This window comes from Pantherophis guttatus, chromosome 14 (assembly GCF_059756535.1).
Source record: "Pantherophis guttatus breed Tessera chromosome 14, ASM5975653v1, whole genome shotgun sequence".
Lineage (NCBI taxonomy): Eukaryota > Metazoa > Chordata > Lepidosauria > Squamata > Colubridae > Pantherophis > Pantherophis guttatus.
This window is the reverse complement of record NC_142076.1, coordinates 21,542,873-21,563,612: the sequence shown is the minus strand read 5'-3', so window position 1 is coordinate 21,563,612 and position 20,740 is coordinate 21,542,873. Positions and strand designations below refer to the sequence as shown.

At 45.3% G+C, this 20,740-nt stretch overlaps 3 protein-coding genes across 3 annotated transcripts; all 3 read left to right on the top strand.

Moving 5' to 3' along the window:
- Positions 1-559: 559 nt before the first annotated feature.
- Positions 560-8,765, top strand: COPS3 (COP9 signalosome subunit 3). The gene is made up of 12 exons (XM_034441549.2): positions 560-728; positions 2,673-2,802; positions 3,517-3,629; positions 4,318-4,367; positions 4,675-4,767; positions 5,637-5,816; positions 6,494-6,634; positions 7,003-7,176; positions 7,404-7,490; positions 7,604-7,717; positions 8,094-8,174; positions 8,419-8,765. The coding sequence occupies exons 1-12, from the start codon at positions 674-676 to the stop codon at positions 8,470-8,472; spliced, it is 1,272 nt and encodes a 423-aa protein (XP_034297440.1). The 5' UTR covers positions 560-673; the 3' UTR covers positions 8,473-8,765.
- A 1,526-nt stretch (positions 8,766-10,291) lies between these two features.
- FLCN (folliculin) lies at positions 10,292-17,170 on the top strand. The gene is made up of 12 exons (XM_034441548.3): positions 10,292-10,443; positions 11,181-11,461; positions 11,791-11,937; positions 12,725-12,946; positions 13,720-13,880; positions 13,981-14,072; positions 14,185-14,378; positions 14,695-14,808; positions 15,274-15,397; positions 15,781-15,912; positions 16,139-16,244; positions 16,422-17,170. The coding sequence occupies exons 2-12, from the start codon at positions 11,213-11,215 to the stop codon at positions 16,621-16,623; spliced, it is 1,743 nt and encodes a 580-aa protein (XP_034297439.2). The 5' UTR covers positions 10,292-10,443; positions 11,181-11,212; the 3' UTR covers positions 16,624-17,170.
- A 478-nt stretch (positions 17,171-17,648) lies between these two features.
- On the top strand, positions 17,649-20,579 carry PLD6 (phospholipase D family member 6). The gene is made up of 2 exons (XM_034441332.3): positions 17,649-18,126; positions 19,533-20,579. The coding sequence occupies exons 1-2, from the start codon at positions 17,649-17,651 to the stop codon at positions 19,790-19,792; spliced, it is 738 nt and encodes a 245-aa protein (XP_034297223.2). The 3' UTR covers positions 19,793-20,579.
- Positions 20,580-20,740: the final 161 nt, after the last annotated feature.

The window sequence follows — 20,740 nt, the reverse complement described above, 5'->3', positions numbered from 1 at the left end:
CCTTGGAGGTCTTCTAGTCCAACCTCCTGCTCAGGCAGGAAATCCTACAACATTCCAGACCAATGGTTGTCCAATCTCACAAATGCTTAGACAACAAAATTCTTTTTTTTTCTTTTTTTGCCCCTGGATTAGTGAAAGAGCCAACAGCCCATTTTTAAGGTAGCAAAATTAAGACTCTAATATGCATTTTGGATTGTTTATCTTGGTTTTGCATTTGCAAAGGAGTTTTATATATATGTGGAAAAGACACATTTATTTAATAATTATATGCACATCATGTTTAATTATATGTGGATATCTGTATGTTTGTAATAAATAGACATCATTTCACAATTTGAGGTCTGCATGAAGCCCCTCCTTCCTCTTTTTCAGCAAAAAGGGCGGGGCGACCTTGGACTGTTGTCAAGCCACTGCGCGCGCGCGAACTCCGCCCAGGGCAGGAAGCGGCCCTTTTAGCTCGCTCACTTCCGGGTGGAAGGCGATCCCCATGGCAACGCCCCTAGCCGGGCTCCCGCGCCGCGCGCCGGAAGTGACGTTCCAAAAGCGCGGCCCCCGATTGGCCCTGCGCGGCGGCGACGTCTCTCCCGCTGCGTCTGGAGGAGCAGGAGGCAGAGGCGGCTCCTCCGCGGCTGACCCGGCCGGGCCTTTCCCTCCCCCCATTCCCCGCGCCGCCATGGCGTCCGCCCTGGAGCAGTTCGTCAACAGCGTCCGGCAGCTCTCGGCCCAAGGTGAGACGCAAGGCCGGGCGCGCACGTGGAGGCCGCTGCCCCGTTCTGGCCCTGGGCGGCCTCCGAGAAAGGGGAGCCGGGAGGGAGCCCGCCTCCCGAAGATGCCCATTGGCTGCCGCGTCTGTCTGTCCGTCTGTCTGTCTGTCTGCGGGCGGGGCGGGGCTTCGGGGTCCCGCCCCTTGGCTTGCAAACTCCTCCCGGGCGGGGGAGGGAAAGGAGGGAGCAGAGCAGCCCTTCCCCAACCTGGCGCTCCCGGGCTGGCTGGGAGTGTGGGGGAGGGGGGAAGGGGGGGGATGGAGGGCGGAGGATGGATCAGTACGTGGAGGAGTGGGGGGGGGGCTGGGGCTCGCTCTGCCTGTTCACAGCTGGGCTTTCCACTTCCCAGGCCCCTGGGATCTCCTGGTGGTCTCCTGTCCAAAGCCCAATTCCACTTGCTGATCTCTTGGAAGGTCAATGGGTGGTCATTTGCATTCTGTGGGGCAGCCCCCCCTCCCTCCCTCCCTCCCCATCTACCCACAGGCGTCTTTCCCCCTTCTAACCCCCATCCCTCCCCCCCCCCCAAAAGGATCAATCTTTGCTTTGCCCCTTCTGGATTCTGCCTCTCTATCCAGGTTGACTTTTTGTTGGATTTTTATTTAAATAAAAGAGCCGAGCGGTGGCTGTCATGGAAGAACCCCATGAAAAGTGCATGTGGAGTGCATGTGTTTTAACATTTTTAAAGTTTTTAATGTTCTTAACATTTTTTTATGGGATTGTTCGCATTGTTTTATTCTTTATTGTAAGCCGCCCAGAGTCCCTTGGGAGTTGGGCGGCATAGAAATGCAACAAAATAAATAAATAAATAAATAAATAAAACCGTGAAAACCACGGAAGTCGTCTTTGCAGCCACAGCTTTAGTCAAATAAAGAGAAATAAATCCTTAAAAGAAACATAATTCCATATTCTTTAGAATAATGAGGTCGCTTTATGATCCCTGGTTTTCTATTTTTGAAAGGCGTTTCAGCATCTCTGCGGAGGTGCAGTTTTATAAGCTTGCTGGTTTTGGCTCCCTTGCATAAAAGTCTTGGTCTATCAAAGCAAACATTTCTCGGCTTGGAAGCTGGTTTAAGGTCCTAACTTTGCATCTGGAAAATCTCAGAAGAATCGACTCCCTTTCGTTTTTTCAGTCCAGACGGTGGCAATTTTTTGTTTCGTTTTAAATTTAATTCTATCCTTCCAAAGATCCCTGATTTTGGGGCTTTCTAATTTCATGTTATTTGTAGGAACTCCAAGGGTTATTTTAATGATTTTCCAAATAGTTATCTTTAGTTTTATGACCGTAATACAGAGATTTATGAAAATTGTCTATATATTTACATAAGTGTGTGTGTGGTGTTTCGGGGTATTTAAATTTTAAGAGAGTTATATGCAAGACTTTATCCTAGGCTGAACCGTTTTCATTGAGGGATTGAAAGGGTAGGACTTCAGCTGGGGTGCTGTCCATGGTATTAAATGGTTGGGGACAGAGGCCTCTAATCTATTCCTATCCCAGCTTTATTGTGATGTGAAAATTAACTGCTAGGAAGGGAGGCTAGGAAACAATTTCATTAATTAAAGCTTTCCTTTTTGGTCCATAAAAATAGGTCGGTGAGCTGAGCCTTCTTGAAACGGTATAGAATAAAAATATTAATAGAGCACCTTTTCTACAATTCGTTGTTTTGTGCTAAAGAGCTAATTTTGTGACACCTTCCTCTAGTTTCCTGAGCACTTATAAATTGAGACATACTCTCGCTGCTGTATATTTTTGATTACAGTATTGGCTTATTTTTTTTTACAGCTTTGCTTTTATGACATAGATGGCTGTTCCCTTGGTATTTGCTGTTTGTGGAGCTGGGAATTTATAGGGCAGAGAGTGAGAGGTCTCCTTTTTCTTCCCTCACTTACCAAACTTTTCACCTCTCTCAGGGCAAATGACTCAGCTTTGCGAGCTGATCAACAAAAGTGGAGAACTGCTAGCGAAAAACCTCTCCCATTTGGATACCGTACTCGGGGCACTCGATGTCCAGGAACACTCACTGGGCGTGTTGGCTGTTTTGTAAGTGGCTCTCTTTTATTGGAAGCTTTTCCTTTAGACTTGAATAGAGAGACAACCTTGAGGCTTCTTTTCTGTGAACCTTCTGCTTCACCTAATTCTGTTTTTTTAAAAAAAAATAAAAATCCATCCACTGTTGTGAAAAGTAAGCTTGACGGATCCTTACCATCACAATTGGGATCAGAAATCTGTATGTAAGTCAGTGTGGTCATACTTCAAGGCAGCCATGTGGCTGGATCTGAAATTGACATTTTCATGATTGTTCAGCAAATCCCCACAGTCGCAAATGGCACGTTCTTCCATTCTTCTGTGGGTTTTTTTTTTTTTTTTGCTGGAAATTAGCAAACAACCCACCCAAAACTGGCAAAAAAACATTGCAGTCACAATTTAAAACTGGTCATAAACTGGTTGCCAAACACTAAAAATGTGGTTGTGTGAGCACAGGGGGGAAGTTGTGCATTTTATGATGGCTGGAAGGGCCCAAAAACTCCTGTTCTGGAGTCGTAACTCAAAGACTGCCTGTATTTCTTTCTCCCCTATTAACTAGATGTAGATGTCCATCCAACTCATAACAGTGGCAGCATACAGCATGTACACAAAAAACCCACAACTGGGCCATCTGACACACTTAAGGTGCCCTTTGTGTGCGTTTAAGGCGCTCTTGCAGGGGTCCCAGAAAGAGATGGTTTGCATTGTGTGCTTTGTCTCCCTTTGTAGGTTTGTGAAGTTTTCTATGCCCAGCGTCCCTGATTTCGAAACGTTATTCTCGCAGGTCCAGCTCTTCATCAGCACTTGCAATGGGGAGCACATTCGATACGCCACCGACACTTGTAAGTGGCTCCTGCCATCCTGCGGCCTCCTTTGCCTAAAATATGCATTGGTTTGCTAAGGAGTTACAAATGAACATTGTGTTAAAAAAAACACAGACACCATTTAATCAATTCAAATAAAATTATATCTACAGTAGCTTTATCTTGTCTGTGAGTGTTCATGAATACTAAATACCGTAACACAAACTAACATAATTAGGAGCAAACTACAGTAAAAATGGTAGGAAGAAATAACAACGCCAATAAAAAGAAAGCATTTTCCTATAATACGAAAACTTTAATGCAAATTACTACAAGACTGTTTTAAAAAAAGGAACTGAAGCTAAGCCACACAGGATGGTACTGTGCGACTTATCCTTTCAATCAATAAAAGATCAGCTTGATGGTCGAGAGATGGGTTTTTGATAGACAAAAAAAAAAATCACCTTTTTTTTGCTATATTCCAAACATGGTATATCTACAGCTCTACTTATTGTCTATTTTCATAGATAGGCAAGCTCCCAATGTAATTTAGCAAACCTTAACAGCTTTCAACCTTAACCTCCTCCCAGGAGCATCACTGACTTTAATGCCTTAACTGAAAAGGAGCTATCTGTGGAGAAATTATGGCCACTGATGTGTGATTTTCCATGTTCTTAAATCCCCCGTTAGCAGAGTCTCAGTTCTGTCTTTTTTTCCTTCTCTCTAGTCGCTGGCCTGTGCCATCAGTTAACAAACGCCCTTGTGGAACGGAAGCAGGTAAGGAAGTTGGGCAGTGCAGTCCTTTGGTTCTCAGGCTGCTGATCTTGAGGAAAACTAGATTTTTAACGTCGTGTGTTAATGCTGAACAATACTCACTGGAGTAGAACAGTGGCGTGTCAATAAAATATAGTAATCACAATAAATAAAGGCTTGCCAGGTTGGTGAGATATTTTTACATCTTTTTTTGGGGGTGGGGGAGTGTACAGCTTTCTGGACATCAGGACACGTTAAGCTGCTCCAAATATGTAGAAATCTCTTTTTTGCGTGTATGTAGAAATTGACTCTTTTGCTTGCTTGTCAACAGCCCCTGCGCGGAATCAGCATTCTCAGGCAAGCTATAGACAAAATGCAGATGAATACCAACCAACTGACCTCAATACATGCTGATCTCTGCCAGGTGAGGATCCTAGACTCGGGTGGGAAGTGAAGTCCTCCTACTTGCAGAGTAGGCTGTCCTAATAACACGATGCAGAATTATACTAGGACTAATGGGACATTTGCTGCCCGTCGTGGTAATCCCTGCTCTTTCGTTGCCTGCAGTCTTGTTTAAATTTAGCTATTCCCAAGCTGAATTTCCCTGATGTGATCAGGCTGGCTTCGAATTCCCCTACGTAGCTCCCATCTCTCTGAGGGTTGGGTTTCACACATGTCATCACACAGAGGTCTCAACTAGTTTGTGTGGATCATTTCCACGATGATGGCGTGAAGCAGCCGACAGCAGGGACAATACACCCAGGGATAAAAACAGTCCAGATGCCTGCCAGCCACCCTGAGACTCCTGTGAAAAGGGAATGGAGTTTTGATTGCATTACTTCCTAGAAAGTGTATGCTTTATCCTCCTTTTAGTTTATTTAGTTTAGTTTAGTTTATTTGATTTGTATACCGCCCTACTCCCGAAGGACTCAGGGCGGTGAACAGCCAACAATAAAATACATAAATACACAAAATTTAAAAACCCGATAAAATCAAATTCAATTATTTGGCCCAGACAAATTAAAATACCCCAATAATTTAAAAACAGATTAAAATTTACGTATTTAAAAAGGGAAGAGATCCCTTTTAAAGCCCAACATGACTTTATCTGTATCTCTCTGTGGTTCTAATTGACGCACCAGCCCAGCTATCGCCGCTACCCTGATACCATTTCACTGGCCTGACGTTTGAAACCCCCCCCCCATTTTGCCTTGATTGATGATTGACATTCTTGCTCTGAAGCAAATCAGATGAGCGGCTGTTTTTTGTTAACTCTGGTCTGTTTCCTTTTAGCTCTGTTTATTAGCCAAATGCTTTAAACCTGCCCTCCCGTATCTAGATGTGGACATGATGGATATTTGTAAAGAAAACGGGGCCTACGATGCCAAGCACTTTCTGTGTTACTACTACTATGGTGGAATGATATACACTGGGCTCAAGAATTTCGAAAGAGCACTCTATTTTTACGAGCAGGTAACTGTTCTCCTTCCTCCTTGGTGTCGAAAAATTTCTTGAGGGCATGACAGCCTGGTTAAAAACCAGCAAAGTCCCTGAGATTCCTGCTTGGTTAGAGTATATTACTGGAAGTTGTGACTCCTTGCAGCACAGATACAATTGTTAGATATTTATCCCAGTTTTTACAAAATAGTTGGTCAACTCAAGGCAGCAAACATACGTAAAAATCCTCCCGTTTTCCCCATAATAACAACAGCCCTATGAGGTGGGTTGGCCTGAGAGACAAGGACTGGGCTAAAGTCACCCAGCCAGCTTTCATGCCTAAAGTGGGACTAGAATTCACCATCTCCTGGTTTCTGGGCCAGTATCTGAACCACTGTACCGAACTGGTTCTTTTTTTTGCTTTGTTAAAGGTTAATCTTTTAAAAATTTCATTGGGCTCTTAGATTTTTCTTTCTGTAAGATACTAAATTGCTGCCTGTCTATAAACAGACTTCCTTTGTGGACCAGGTGTAAAGTAAGACTACACTACTTTCCTTTGTCCTTGGAAACTTGTTTTGAAATAGGCTTAGTTGAATTTCCATAATGTTGGAATAAAGTTGCATCACCCCAGGGCATAACCTGGATCCCCAGGACTCCAAGGTCTATCTTCAGGTTTTGTGCTGGCTGCCCCTAACCTTGTTTTTATTTTTCAGGCTATAACCACCCCCGCCATGGCTGTCAGCCATATTATGTTGGAATCGTACAAAAAGTATATCCTAGTCTCCTTGATACTCCTTGGCAAAGTGCAGCAGCTGCCGAAATACACCTCCCAAATAATAGGTAGATTTGTTAAGGTGAGGCTCCAGAGATCCTGTTTGATCCAAAACTTGGGAGGCTCGGGCGTGGGGCAGGAGGGGGGGTTCAGTAAAAGGAGATTTTCTTTCCTAGCTTTAGTAAAGTGAGCCGAACTAGATTGAAGGAATAATGTTTTGATGGGTTCAGGGCAGTAGCCTGAAAAAAAAATGTAATTTGCAAATGTTTTGGGGAAGCGAGAAAGCCTACATTATAACAGAATAGGAAGGGACTTCTAGCCCAACCCCCTACTCAAGCAGGAAAGCTAACAACCAGAATAGGGATTAGGTGGGCCAGTCTTTACTGGACATCTGGAGGTTAAATAGCCCACCCTACTGTTCCCACAACCTCTCCTATTTTCTCACTGCAGCCGCTTAGCAATGCGTATCACGAATTGGCGCAAGTATATGCCACCAATAAACCTTCCGAGCTGCGAAGTCTGGTGAACAAGCACAGTGAGACGTTTACCCGGGATAACAACATGGGCCTGGTGAAACAGTGCTTATCATCTCTCTACAAAAAGAACATCCAGAGGCTAACTAAGGTGAGGCATTCCCGCCCCTCCTGAGGCTTAGAGGAGCTCCTGCAGAGAAAAATGACTTGAATTACTTTTTATTTGCCATCCATTGCCTTGCAAAAGTTAACCCTCCCTTTCTTTTAAAATGCGCATTATCTTGCAAATTCCACTTCACAAGTGAGATTGTAGAGAAAGGGATAACGAAAGAGATAACTTGTTCACTCTCTCTATTTGGCTGTGCTTCTTCTTTTCAGACCTTTTTAACACTGTCGCTACAAGACATGGCAAGTCGAGTGCAATTATCGGGGCCTCAGGAGGCAGAAAAATATGTCCTTCATATGGTAAGGCATTTTGCCTTGGCTGGAAATGATAGCCGAATAGCACAAAAATAACCAGGCCAGGAAGGGTTTTTTCCAAGCGAAATCCTGCTTCAGTCGTGTCCTTTTTTATGCAGATAGAAGACGGGGAAATTTTCGCAAGTATCAACCAGAAAGACGGCATGGTTTGTTTTCACGACAATCCCGAGAAATATAACAACCCAGCGATGCTCCACAACATTGACCAAGAGGTAAATGAAGTTTGCTGATTCCGTCGTAATTTAGAAATGAAATGCATTGACTTCCGACTCCTTTTGATGCAGTAGAATAAGGTCATAACATAAAACCTTCCGTTTTTACTTTTGATAATATATACCAGCCATTTCTATATCAGCAAACTATCTTAAAATCAGCAAAACCCAATATATCAAAGTTTCATTTTTCCTCCACCTCAAATATAAAAGTCCAGAAGCTCTTTCCTTCCAAGTAGAAACAAAATTGTGTCCTTTTCTTTAATCAAAGCAATCCATTTAGCCGTCCTGGCTAACTCCCATCACCTTTTGCAGCCCTTCGTCCATCATGGGCTGTAAAACAGCTTCCAAAGAAATCCCTTCTGTCTTCCTTTAGATGTTGAAATGTATAGAACTCGATGAGAGACTGAAAGCGATGGATCAGGAGATCACCGTCAACCCTCAGTTTGTGCAGAAGGTAAGCATCAGAGCCATTCTGGAATCAAATACTATTTCGCCATACTGAAATTAAAAAAAAAAAAAATCCTCATAAAAACACTTGAGTCTCTGTAACTATAAGCATAAAGGAATCAATTTCATTTGATTGGAAAATCCTGCCCTTTCTGCTGGATTCTTCTCTCTGCTCGCTGTCTGCCTAGATCGCAAGATATTTTGTTTTCTGCTCTTTCAGATTCAAAACAATTCCTGTTTTTCCTTTGCAGAGTATGGGCTCCCAAGAAGACGAATCAGGAAGCAAACCATCCAGTTATTCTTGAAAATCACATTTTTGCTTGCTACTCTCTTGTAAAACACATATATACATACAAAAATACAAACCCGCTAAAGAGAGACAGCTTTAGGATTTGAGTGTTAAGAAAAAAAAAAACCCAAGAAGAAAGCAGAGAACTGTTGCATCTGAACTTAAAATATCTTCTCAGTACTGTATGATTTGGGGGAAAAAATGCTCTACAAAGAAAGGAAAAAAAAGTCTCATTCTGTTGTGGATTTATCTTGAGATTTAACGTTGTTAATGCATTAAATAATTCACTTTTTTGTTTTATGAATGTTACTGCTTTGGCAATGGCTTCCTTTTTTTAAAAAAAATTTTTTTTCCATGCAGAGTAAAGTTTTATTGGGCATGTTAGATTTCCGACTGTATGAAAACTCATTGTTCTTGTGGAAAGCAGTTTTCTTGCAGCAAAATCAGAGTGTTTTTAGTAAGCTTAAATTAAGGGAAAGTATTTGTTATTCTCTTTTCTCCCCACATTAGTTTGGATCTAAAAGGTTCGTTGCTTTGCTTTGGCGGGGAGATAGGGAAAATTTTCTTGGCAATTTCATGGTCCCTCAAACTGTTTTAATACCTCCTGGCTACGCCTGTGAAGTTGGGAGTTTCTCAGCATCACCTCTGTGTCTCTTCTGCCTCTGGTTATCCTCAACGTGTCTGGTTGGGGAATTCTGGCAAAGGGGCACTTTGTAATAATCCTGAATCTCGTCCCAGGGTCCTGGAGCGGGGATCTCAAACCTTGGCAACTTTACCATGTGTGGACTTCAACTCCCAGAATTCCTCCGCCAGCATGTGGACTGGGAAATTCTGGGAGTTGTAAAATTGCCAAGGAGATCTAGAGTCTGGGAAGATGTCTCGACCCGTTTTCCCCATTCTGTGGTTTCTGCATGCGTCAGATAGAGAAGTTCAGCAACAGTGGGGAAGACTCCCATGCTCCTCCGTGGCTGGCTGGGGAATTCTGGGAGTTGGGAGTCCACAGATCATCTTAATGATGAAAGTTGCTGAGATTGAGAATCCCTGGACCAGCCCATCATCCTCTCGCACCGGAAAACGAAGGCAAGAAATGGTGGTCTGTCTAGATGTGCCCCGTAGACCCCAACCCTAATCCATCCACCCCTCTGGAGGGATTGCATGCTCTTTGGGGCAGAGGCCCCAGTTGTCCTTCTGCAAGACTTTGCAACCCTGGTTGATGTTGCGGTGGAAGAACGGGGGTCATCCAAAGAATGCACATTTGTCTGTAAAAGGCCGCTTTGGGCCGAATTCCCTCCCGCAGGAAAAGCGAGATATAAATCTTAAATAAACCTCCCTCTGAACAAACTTCTGCATTGTTTCTATCATATGACTCTCATAGGACTTGTCGGGCCGTACCATTTTCCCCAGGGAAGGAGCTTATAAAATCCAAATATGAGGACAGGAGATTCTGGTTACCTCTCCCTTCCGAATTAACCATCTATTTGGCTTTGGTATTTTGGGGCCTAAAATCTGAAACTTTCTTAAGATCTGAAACTGCAGATAAATTGCTGGTGAAACATCTGTCCCCCCCCATTTCTCTCAGTTAGATTAGCCCTTCTCTGGAAGTCTCAATGGTGGTGGGTTGAACCAATTGCAGCCGAAGGGGAACCCTGTCAAGTAGTTGGCAAAGAAACCCTGAACGCTAACTCCCGGAGGATTCAGGGGTGACTCGTGTACTGTTTCGATGTGCTTCTAATTCCTTGCCTGGCGTTGGATTCCACGCGGGGTTTCGAAGAAGGCGAAAGCTCGCTGAGTTTCCCCTCCAAGAAGGCGTTTTAATGGTTCCTCCCGTTCAGTCCGAGTCAGGCGCTTTGGGCGGTGCCAGAAACCCGGAAAGACGCGCGTGCGCAGTCCCACCAGAACGGAACCCTCGAGTTCTTTAGGACTGTAAAAGCGAGGCGTCCTCAATCAGGACTAGCCCCTTGGTTTGGCTCCCGTGGAGGGAATAAAGGTAGGATCGTGTGCGCGTGCTGGTATGAGAAGAGGGAGAAGGGCTATATTAACCTCAGATCTCTTTTTGCTGTTCCCAGATTGTAGGGGGGGGTGGTCAGCATCCCCTCCCCTTAGGCACAATCACCCCTGTGTGCATGCAGGGTTATTTATGCGGCAGGTTCATTACAGACCCCCTCCCCAACTTGAACCCTCTCCAGAGATGCTGGGACTACAACTCCCAGCATTTGCAGCAATGATGGGAGTTGGAGTTGTCGAGCAAGTGGGAGAAAATTTGAGTGTATCTCTCTGGATTGAAGGGCTCCTGGGCCTTGATTCCAATGCAGAAAATGGCAGAGGGCTCCAGATCAGCCCCCACTCCCTCCTGAATCCTAGGCTCCCAGGAAGCCCTATGACCAGTGGCAGCCAGTCAGCTGTCCTACCTTGCAGGGCTGTCGTTAGTGCTGGGGTGCATTGGTTCCCTTGCAGCAGCCTGATTTTAGTATCCTGTTATGTTGGCTGCTGGTATATAAAAATCTATTCAAATCTACATCTCATCTATCTATGTTTGTGCATCTGTATAAATAAGAGCCAGTTTGAACCTTAGGCATGAAGCCAGCTGGGTGACCTTGCACCAGTCCCCACCCTCAGCCCCGTCCACCTCGCAGGGTTGTTGTTCTTGCTGGAAACATAAGAGGCATCCTTCATGTCCATCTGGAATTGCACAAAACCAAGACAGGATCTCTCGTCTTTTTGCAGCTGGCTGAGCCGCGGCAGCAGCAGCAGCAGCCATGAATGCCATCGTGGTGCTGTGCCACTTCTGCGAGCTGCACGGCCCTCGCACCCTCTTCTGCACGGAGGTCTTGCACGCTCCTTTGCCGCAGGGCCCGCCGGGGGGAGACAGCCCCGGGCAGAGCGAACAGGCGGAGGATGAAGAAGGCGGCATTCAGATGAGCAGCAGGATTCGCTCCCACAGCCCGGCCGAAGGCGCCAGTGTAGACTCCAGCAGCCCGGGGCCCAAGAAATCAGACATGTGCGAGGCAAGTGGGTTCCCTCTGCCCCCCAAGCCCCCCCACTCCCCTCTGCAGGAGTCCCTGCATCAATATTTGATCCAAATTGGCTTTTTGAGTGACGGCTTGCAATTTATGTTTGTTCCTCCCTTAATGGCATTACTTCCCGTTGCTTTATTCAAAGTTTCTCAACCTGGCCCATTACTGGAAGATGGGTGGACTTCAACTCCCAGAATTCCCTAGCCAGCCATGCCGTCACGAGACCACAATTATTAACATTTTGACTTCCAATTTCTGGAATTCACCGCGCTTCCTGTTGTCTATTTCTCACTACCTTCTTTTTCATTCCCACCTCTTAGGGTTGTCGTTCCCTTCCTGTCGGCCATCCAGGCTACATCAGCCACGACAAGGAAACGTCAATCAAGTACATCAGCCACCAGCACCCCAACCACCCCCAGCTCTTCAGCATTGTGCGCCAGGCTTGTGTGCGCAGCCTCAGCTGTGAAGTAAGCCGGCTGGGTTGGGTTGCTGATTTATTTATTTATTTATTTATTTTTATCCTGCCCTTGGTATTTTCATAAACAGCTGAATGAACGTATCTAATATTCCATCCTCCTCCTCGTTTTCCCCCAAACTACAATTCCGTGAGGTGGGTTGGGCTGAGAACGACGAAAGCAGGACTAGAACTCATGGTCTCCCGCTTCCTAGCCAGGTGCCTCAACCACTGGATCAAACTGAACCTCTTCGCCAACTCAAAAGGGACCTGGCTTCTTGCCAAGACTTGCGGGAAAATTCCCTGGTTCTAGTCCCTGCCTTTCTTTTTGCGAAGAATTGATAGATCGGCGAGGTTTTTCTATTGATAAAGCCCCTGATTGGCTTGGAAAGCAAAGAGGCCAGGAATTATCCCTGTTTCTTGGGATTATCCCCGTTTCCTGTTCACTGGTTAACTATCTTGGCTAGTCTGAATCTTTTTAAAATTAAATTATTTTTTAAACGTCACATTGTCTTTATAGTTCTGGAATATAGTTCTGTAGATCGACAACACTAGAAACTGAATACGTAAATAAAAATAAGATGAACGGCAGAAGAAAATCCTTAGTTAAGGTTGGAAGGAGACTTGAAGGTTGCAAGGCTCCCTGTTTCTAGAAGAAATGCCATAAGAAATAAATGTTTTTATTTTTGCCTTTTATCTGGTTTTTTTTTGGGGGGGGGGTGTCACAGACAGATTGTGCGTAAGAATTTCTGGTGCCCGCCGATGGCTTTGAGGAGGTCTGGCTCTTTTTCTCTGCAAAGGTTTGTCCCGGACGGGAGGGTCCCATCTTTTTCGGCGACGAGCAGCACGGTTTCGTCTTCAGCCACACCTTCTTCATCAAGGACAGCCTGGCTCGGGGCTTCCAGCGCTGGTACAGCATCATCACCATTATGATGGACCGTATCTACCTCATCAACTCGTGGCCTTTCCTCCTGGGGAAGATCCGGGGCATCGTGGACGAGCTGCAAGGCAAAGCTCTGAAGGTCTGGGCAGCAGGCTGGGAGGGAAATTAAAGACGTTTGAGAATCATAGGGCAGGAAGGGACCTTGGAGGTCGTCTAGTCCAACCCCAGCCCAACTCAGGAATCTTTATACCATTCTGGACGAATGACTGTCCAATCTCTTCTTGAAAACCTCCAGTGATGGAGCATCCACAACTTCTGAAGATAAGTTGTTCCACTGGTTGTTTTCACTGTCACAAAATTTCTTAGTTCTAGGTTGCTTGTCGATTGAAAGGTCGGCAGTTCAGCGGTTCGAATCCCTCGCGCCGCGTAATGGGGTGAGCTCCCGTGACTTGTCCCAGCTTCTGCCAACCTAGCAGTTCGAAAGCATGTAAAAAATGCAAGTAGAAAAATAGGGACCACCTTTGGTGGGAAGGTAACAGTGTTCTGTGCGCCTTTGGCATTGAGTCATGCCGGCCACATGACCACGGAGACGCCTTCGGACAGCGCTGGCTCTTCGGCTTTGAAATGGAGATGAGCTCTGCCCCCTAGAGTCAGGAACAACTAGCACATATGTGCGAGGGGTACCTTTACCTTTTACCTAGTTCCCACAACCATTCATTGAATAATTTAGTCCCCAGGCCTCTAATCACATCTTTGTTGTTCTTCTCTGCACTCATTGTCTAGTTTTCAAGATTTCTTTTTAAGGTCTTGCTGCTTTCTTGGCTAATGATAAATTTTGGCATAGCTGTTTTTTTTAAACACCTTTGTCTTTTCAACTTTTTTTTTTTTCATGGTGGCTACTTGGTTACTTAGGTCTTTGAAGCTGAGCAGTACGGATGTCCGCAGCGTGCCCAACGCATGAACACGGCCTTCACCCCGTTTCTGCATCAGCGGAATGGGAACGCGGCTCGCTCGCTCACTTCACTCACCAACGATGAGAACCTGTGGGCTTGCCTCCACACTTCCTTTGCTTGGTGAATATATTTGGTGGATCTCTGACTTGGAAATCCGGGTACAGGGCCAAGGTCTGCTCTCCTATCAAGTGGGCTTAACATCCCTTTCCAATATCTTTAGGCTGCTGAAGGCCTGTGGCAGCAGACTCACGGAGAAGCTTCTGGAGGGGGCCCCAACAGAGGACACCTTGGTGCAGATGGAAAAACTTGCTGGTAAAGGCAGTTGTTTTTTTTAATGGCTGCTCTCGCTTGTAAAAAGCCACCTTCCTGCCTTGTGCAGGGAGGAGCTTGAGTAACCTTCATTCAAACTCTTTTCTCTCTTGAGATTTGGAGGAAGAGTCAGAAGCCTGGGACAACTCGGAGGAAGAAGATGGAAAATCGACCAGCGAGAAGGATGTCCGAGAAGGTTCTGGGCAAATAAAGAACCAGGCTGATTTCGGTCTTCTGGCAGACTGCAGCAGCTGGAATGGGGCGGCCGGGAGTCAGTCTGTCTTCCGTTCCCTCCGGCATTTGAGACAGGCAAGGAATGGCCGTTGGATCACTGGAAGAGGAGGGGCCTTTGCCCATCCTGACAGTTTTAGGAGGCTGCCAAAATACACAGCAATACAGAAAAGATAAATAAACAAACAAACATAAAAAATAATAAAAAAGCAGATACTTCCAGAACTTGGGAAGCCTGGTGCAAAGTGGTGTTTCTCAAACACAGCTGGCTGGGGAATTCTGGGAGTTGACGTTTAGGCCTCTTAAAGTTGCTAAAGCTTGAGAAACACTGGTGTAAAGTAAAATTGAAGGCAAAAAATAGGCGTTTAAAAACTATTAGTTGTGTTTTTCCCAGATTTTGGGGTCATCGGCATTCCGCATGCTGGCCTGGCATGTTCTCATGGGCAACCAGGTCATCTGGAAAGCGCAGGATCGAGACCTCATCCACTCCGCCTTTGATGTCCTGCGGGTACGAAACACATTACCTCTCTCCGTCCTGTCCTCTTCTAGTGGATTTCTGATTGGCTGGGCTGCTGTGATGTCATAATAGGGGGTGGGGCATGCAAAGTTCTTGTCTCGGTGAGCCTGCATGGTGGTGCCTCAGGCGGTTTAGAATTGCATTGTTTTTGGTCTTAATTTTAATCAGTGCAGCCAACCGTTCCAAGCCTCTAGAAACTGAGTGTCTTATATAGAAGTAGCAACCATAATAACAACGATGTTATTGTTATCATTCCAAGATAGCATGGATATCTTGCGTGCATCTCTAGCTGCCTTGATCTTTAGTCTGTTTTAATATTAATATGTATTATTTTTAAATGTTTTTCTTGTTCTTATTTGGTTGGAAGCTGGCTAGTCGCCGCTTTGCAAACCATTTTCTCTGCACAAAACCTGTGCTGGCAATTGGATTCTCACCCGCCTCTCTTTCCTTTGCTAGACCATGCTTCCGGTTGGCTGCGTCCGAATCATCCCATATAGCAACCAGTACGAGGAGGCTTACCGGTGTAACTTTTTGGGTCTCGGCTCTCAAGTGAAAATCCCTCCTCACATTTTATCCTCTGGTAAGAATGAGTCTTTCTCTGTCTTCCCCAGGCTGGTAGAATAGATAGGTAACCCTTTGCTTGTCTTGGACACCGATGGTTCATAATCTACAGACAGTCCTTGACTTGCGACCACGGTTGGAACCAGAATTTCCATCATTAAGCAAGGCAATTGTTAAGTGAATCATGCTGGATTTTACTACCATGACCGTTAAGTAAATCACTGCCGTCGTTGCCATCATTAAATGAATCCCCCTTGACTTTGCTTGTCGGAATCCACTTAGGAAGTTTGCAAATGGCAATTAGATAAATCCGGGACACTGCAAACACCGTAAATTCAGGCTGGGGGATGCTTCTCCAAATCTGGGGATGGTGCTATGAAGAAATTCTGTTTTTCGCTGCAGAGTTCGCTGTCCTGGTGGAAGTTCGTCTGGCCACGCGGTCAAGCCTTTACCCTGTGCTCTTTGACGAAGACCAGCCCCTCAGTAAATACGAGTTTGTGGTTACTAGCGGCAGCCCTCTGGCAGCAGACAGAGGTGAGCCATGCGCGTTAAGTCCAAGCCATTTTGAGTAGTCGCAACACTGTCCAATCTGTAGTTCACAACCAAAGTGTCACGAATTTTTGAAAAGGAACATACTTTTGTTACTTAGCTGGAAATGCAGAAGAAAAAAGGTAGACAGGTGTCTCAATTGTGCAGTGCTGATTTAAAAAATAACAATAGAAAATCTGGATGATGTTCAAGTCCTTCTTCCCATCTGCAGTTGGTCCGACCATCCTGAACAAGATTGAAGCTGCTCTGATGAATCAGAACCTCTCGGTCGATGTGGTGGACCAGTGCCTCATTTGCCTGAAGGAGGAGTGGATGAAGTAAGGTGGACTTTTTGGTTGAGAAGTAGTTGTTTTCTAGAGTTCATTCTTGCATATGCTTCCTTGAAAGAAGGGAGGTGTGCTGTGTGATCTTCAGAAATTTCATTTTCGAAAGAGCAGGTTATAGTCTGCAGCTAACGGTTCTCAATTTTTATTTTTATTTTTTGCTTTCTGCAGTAAAGTGAAGGTTCTCTTTAAGTTCACCAAGGTGGACAGCAGGCCGAAAGAAGATACCCAGAAGTTGCTGAGCATCTTGGGGGCTTCTGAAGAGGATAACGTGAAGCTTCTGAAGTTCTGGATGACAGGCTTGAGCAAGACCTACAAATCACATTTGATGTCCACCGTTCGCAGTCCAACTTCTCTGGAGTCTCGGACTTAGCCTGAAGAACTCTTGGGTTGCCCTTAGGGAACTCTGTCGATCCACTCGTTTTGTGTGGAAGGAGCTCAGATATTCTGTGGCAACACTGTGTAGACCGACTGAAAAGCAAAGGATGAAGGAAGATCTCTTGGCCTCAAAACTACCTACATCAGGGGTGTCCAGCCTTAGTGACTTTAAGACTTTTGGACTTCAATAATGCAACGTTTAGTTTTTTCTTTATGTTACCATGAGATTCAGTTCTTTATATTTTTAACTGCACAGCTACTTATTGATGAACTTTATAAAACTTTTCTGGCAAGAAAAGTAATTCCGAACATACTTTATATGGAATTTTTAAAAGGGAGAAAGATTAATAAGAGATCCTAATTTATAAAGAGTTTATTTCTGTGAATATGTCAAAATATTTATAGCTACTCGTTTTCAAAAAGATTTCTTAAACGTTTTATGATTTTTCCTTCATTGTGTAATTCATGGCATTTGTGTTGAATTTTTATTTTATCTGTGTATATAAATGCACATAATAAAAATCCCCCTCCCCCGAGAAAAATCTGTTTTTTTTAATCAAATGGTGTTTAATATTTAACACATCCTAGGAAACACAAAAAAGTGTTGCTTTGCAAATTTAAATATTTCCACTAAAAGTTCCAAATATATATATATATTTGTTTGTGTGTGTGTGTGTGTGTGTGTGTGTGTGTGTGTATATATATATATATATATATATATATATATATATATATATATATATATGCAGCAAACCTAGCCTCTTTCTTCTATGATTGTCACTCATTTTCCTTCCCAATCATAGTTAAAGCTGTTTTTTTTAACCAAGTTAAAAAGCAGTTAGAAGAGGGGTTAAATCTGTCCCTCCAATAACGACTCCAACTCCCACAAGGCCTGAAGAGCAAAATTCCGTCTGGGAATGATGGGAGTTGAAGTTCACGCGGCACAAGAGAGAAGGCCAGGATGGAAAACGCATGCGTGGCCAAAAAAAAAAAAAAATCCTTTAACGTGATAAGTGGCGCATGCGCTCTTCTTTTCCTCCGTGGAGCGCGCATGCGCGCCTCTCGACGCGGGAAGATTCGAACGTGCGGCGCAGGCGCGCGCGGCCTGAGGAGACGATGTGGCGGGTCGTGCTGGCGGTTGGGCTGGGCGCGGCGTTCGAGGCGGTGCTGGGCTGGCTGCTGAGGCGTCGGCGGCCGGCGTCGGCGACGGCGAGCGAGGTCATCTTCTTCCCCTCGAGGGTGACCTGCACGGAGGAGCTGCTAGCCGGGGCGCCCTGCGCGTGCCCGCTGCCTCACGGCGAGAGCGCGCTGGGCCGCCTGCTGGTGCGCGTGCTGGCGGCGCGGCGCTCGCTCGACCTCTGCCTCTTCGCCTTCTCCAGCCCGCAGCTCGGCCGCGCCGTCGTCCTCCTGCACCGCCGCGGCGTCCGCATCCGCCTCGTCGTCGACGCCGATTACATGGCGCTGCGCGGCTCGCAGATCGGGCCGCTGAGGAGAGCCGGTGAGGGGCGGGGCCACGCCGCGGTGGGCGGGGCCGGAGCGCCGGCGACCAATGGGGGGGGAGGGAAAGGATAAATCGGATCAAACCATCGCACGTTCCGGGGGGGGGAGGAAAATCAGGGCGGGGAGATGGATGTGCTGGGCTGCTGGAATTCTGGGAGTTGAAGTCCATTTCTCTTCAATGGGCCAAAGGTTGAAAAATGCTCCTTTAAACCAAGGGTCTCCAACCTTGGCAACTTTTAAGGCTGGTGGACTTCAACTCCCAGAATTCCCCCTAGTATGGCTGGCAGGGAATTCTGGGAGTCCATCCCTGTTCAATGGGCCAAAGTTTGAAAAATGCTCCTTTAAACCAAGGGTCTCCAACCTTGGCAACTTTAAGGCTGGTGGACTTCAACTCCCAGAATTCCCCCTAGTATGGCTGGCAGGGAATTCTGGGAGTTGAAGCCCCCAGGTCTTAAAGTTGCCAAATTTGGAGACATCTTGCTTTAAAACATTGTGGCAGGAGGCATCCATCTGCTGTCTTGTGGGGGCGGGGATGGGCAAGGAGGAAGAGAGGAACAAAACCACAAATAAAACCAACTATCCAGAGACAGGAAATCGGAATGGACCATTAGGAAGTTATTGGGGGAAAAGCAGCAGCAAGAGATTGGGGGTGGGGGTGGTCCTGGGTTTACCTTGGAATGGAAAATGGGCAAGGGGAGACAATTGTAATGAGTAAGTTGTGTGTGTGGGGGTGTTGATTGGGTTGATTAACCCCAACACAGCTACCCATCTATAGTGAGGCTGGAGGGCAGGGAAAAGGATTCAAACCCCAAACCCTACATATGCCTGGGTTTATGACATCCCATTTCAAGCCATAAAGGAGAAGGCAATCCACTCCCAGGGTTGGTTTAACCTCCCTGCCCAATAGCCCTAAGGAGCATTCAAGTCTTGAGGGGTAGTAACTAAAGGTGAATGTGGTCAAAAGGAGTGAAAAGGGAAGGTTATTTTGTCCCGTTGGGGAGAGGGAAACCAGGGCTGGGTCAAGAGCATCAGGCAGTCTTTGAGTCCTTCTGGGGAAGCTCTACCCTTCTGGATGTAATTGCAAGGCCACCACAACCCCTTACATATCCCGATGGCCTTGCTTTGGTCACACTGACCTGGGGCTGAAGAGAAATGTGAAAATAAGCAATGAAGTGGAAAGGGTTTACAGGATACATGGTGGAAGAAGAAAAGGGAGAGATTTGGGCTAAGGCAAATGGATTGAGGACAAAAGCAAGCAATAAAGACTGAAGGATGAGGTGGTTTGGTCGTAAAGACACCCATTGGCATAAATTACTGATGGTTAAATTTATATGACACTCCCAAACCCAGATGAGCGACCAGCCAGATCCTTGGTGTTGAGTGGGGTTTTCTCTTCTTTCCAAGGGATTCAGGTACGTCACGACCAGGACAGTGGCTACATGCACCATAAGTTTGCCATCGTGGACAAGAAGGTGCTGATCACGGGCTCTTTGAACTGGACCACCCAAGCAATCCAGACCAACAGAGAGAACGTGCTGGTGGTAGAAGACCAGGCTTTGGTGAACATCTTTCTAGCAGAATTTGAAAAGATTTGGGAAAACTACAATCCTGTTAATTATACATTTTTCTCTAAACATGAGAAAACCGGGATTGAAAATGGATAAAGTTAATTCTGGGACAAAAATATACAGCATGGCAAAAAAAAAAAAGTTTGGGAGCATTTGGTTCAGAATTTCTCATGTTGAGAACGACATAATTATCTTAAAAGATAAGCAGCAAGTCGGGAAATACACAAGCAGTGTACTCTTTTAATTGTTTAGTAAATTTACTTTCCAAGGAATAGAACTTGAAATAGGCTTTCTTAAGAAGGGATATAAAGCTGCATTATTGCAGAACAGAATGCAAAGGTGGAATTGTATGCTGATCTTTATAAGCACATTTCCTGCATGTGGGACGTGAACATTCTAAGATGTTGCCTTTAACCTCTGTGCTTATGCGGAATCAGATCTCGCATCTGAATTGAAAAAGAGAAAAGGCTCAGGAAGGCCCAAGAACCACTATCTGCTTTTATTTTCCAAAAGACCAGTAAAGTTGAGAGTGCTGAATTTCTATTATGCGTTGCTTGTTTGATTTGAATCCTGGAACATAAGAACTTGGCAGCAGAATACGGAGAGACGCAGAACCGTCGCCCTGCATGGTGTATTGCACTAGAAGGCAACATCCAGCCAGAAGTATGATCCCAGTTTAAATATTTTAGTTTAAATATTTCTTTATGTCAAAGGACATTAGGACTGGTGGATTTTGCTGTTACTTCAAACTGTATTACTGATGAGAAAGATTGCAAGAGAATTCTTGGAAAAAATGGAAGTAACTTAATGCATGAACACCTTGAATACGTTGTCAGGTCTTGTTTGTTTAGTTTTTTTCAATGATTAAAGCTGTGGTTCCAGAGAGCAAGTGTGAATGCAATTATTGTAATATTTTGGGATTCTTTAACACTCGAGTTATGAAATGGTTATCTCTACCTCTAAGAGGGTCTGGAGTTGGGCAGTTTAATCAATATTTTTATTTTTGCTATTTCCATTTCTTTCTTTTTTTGGCCATGCTTGGAA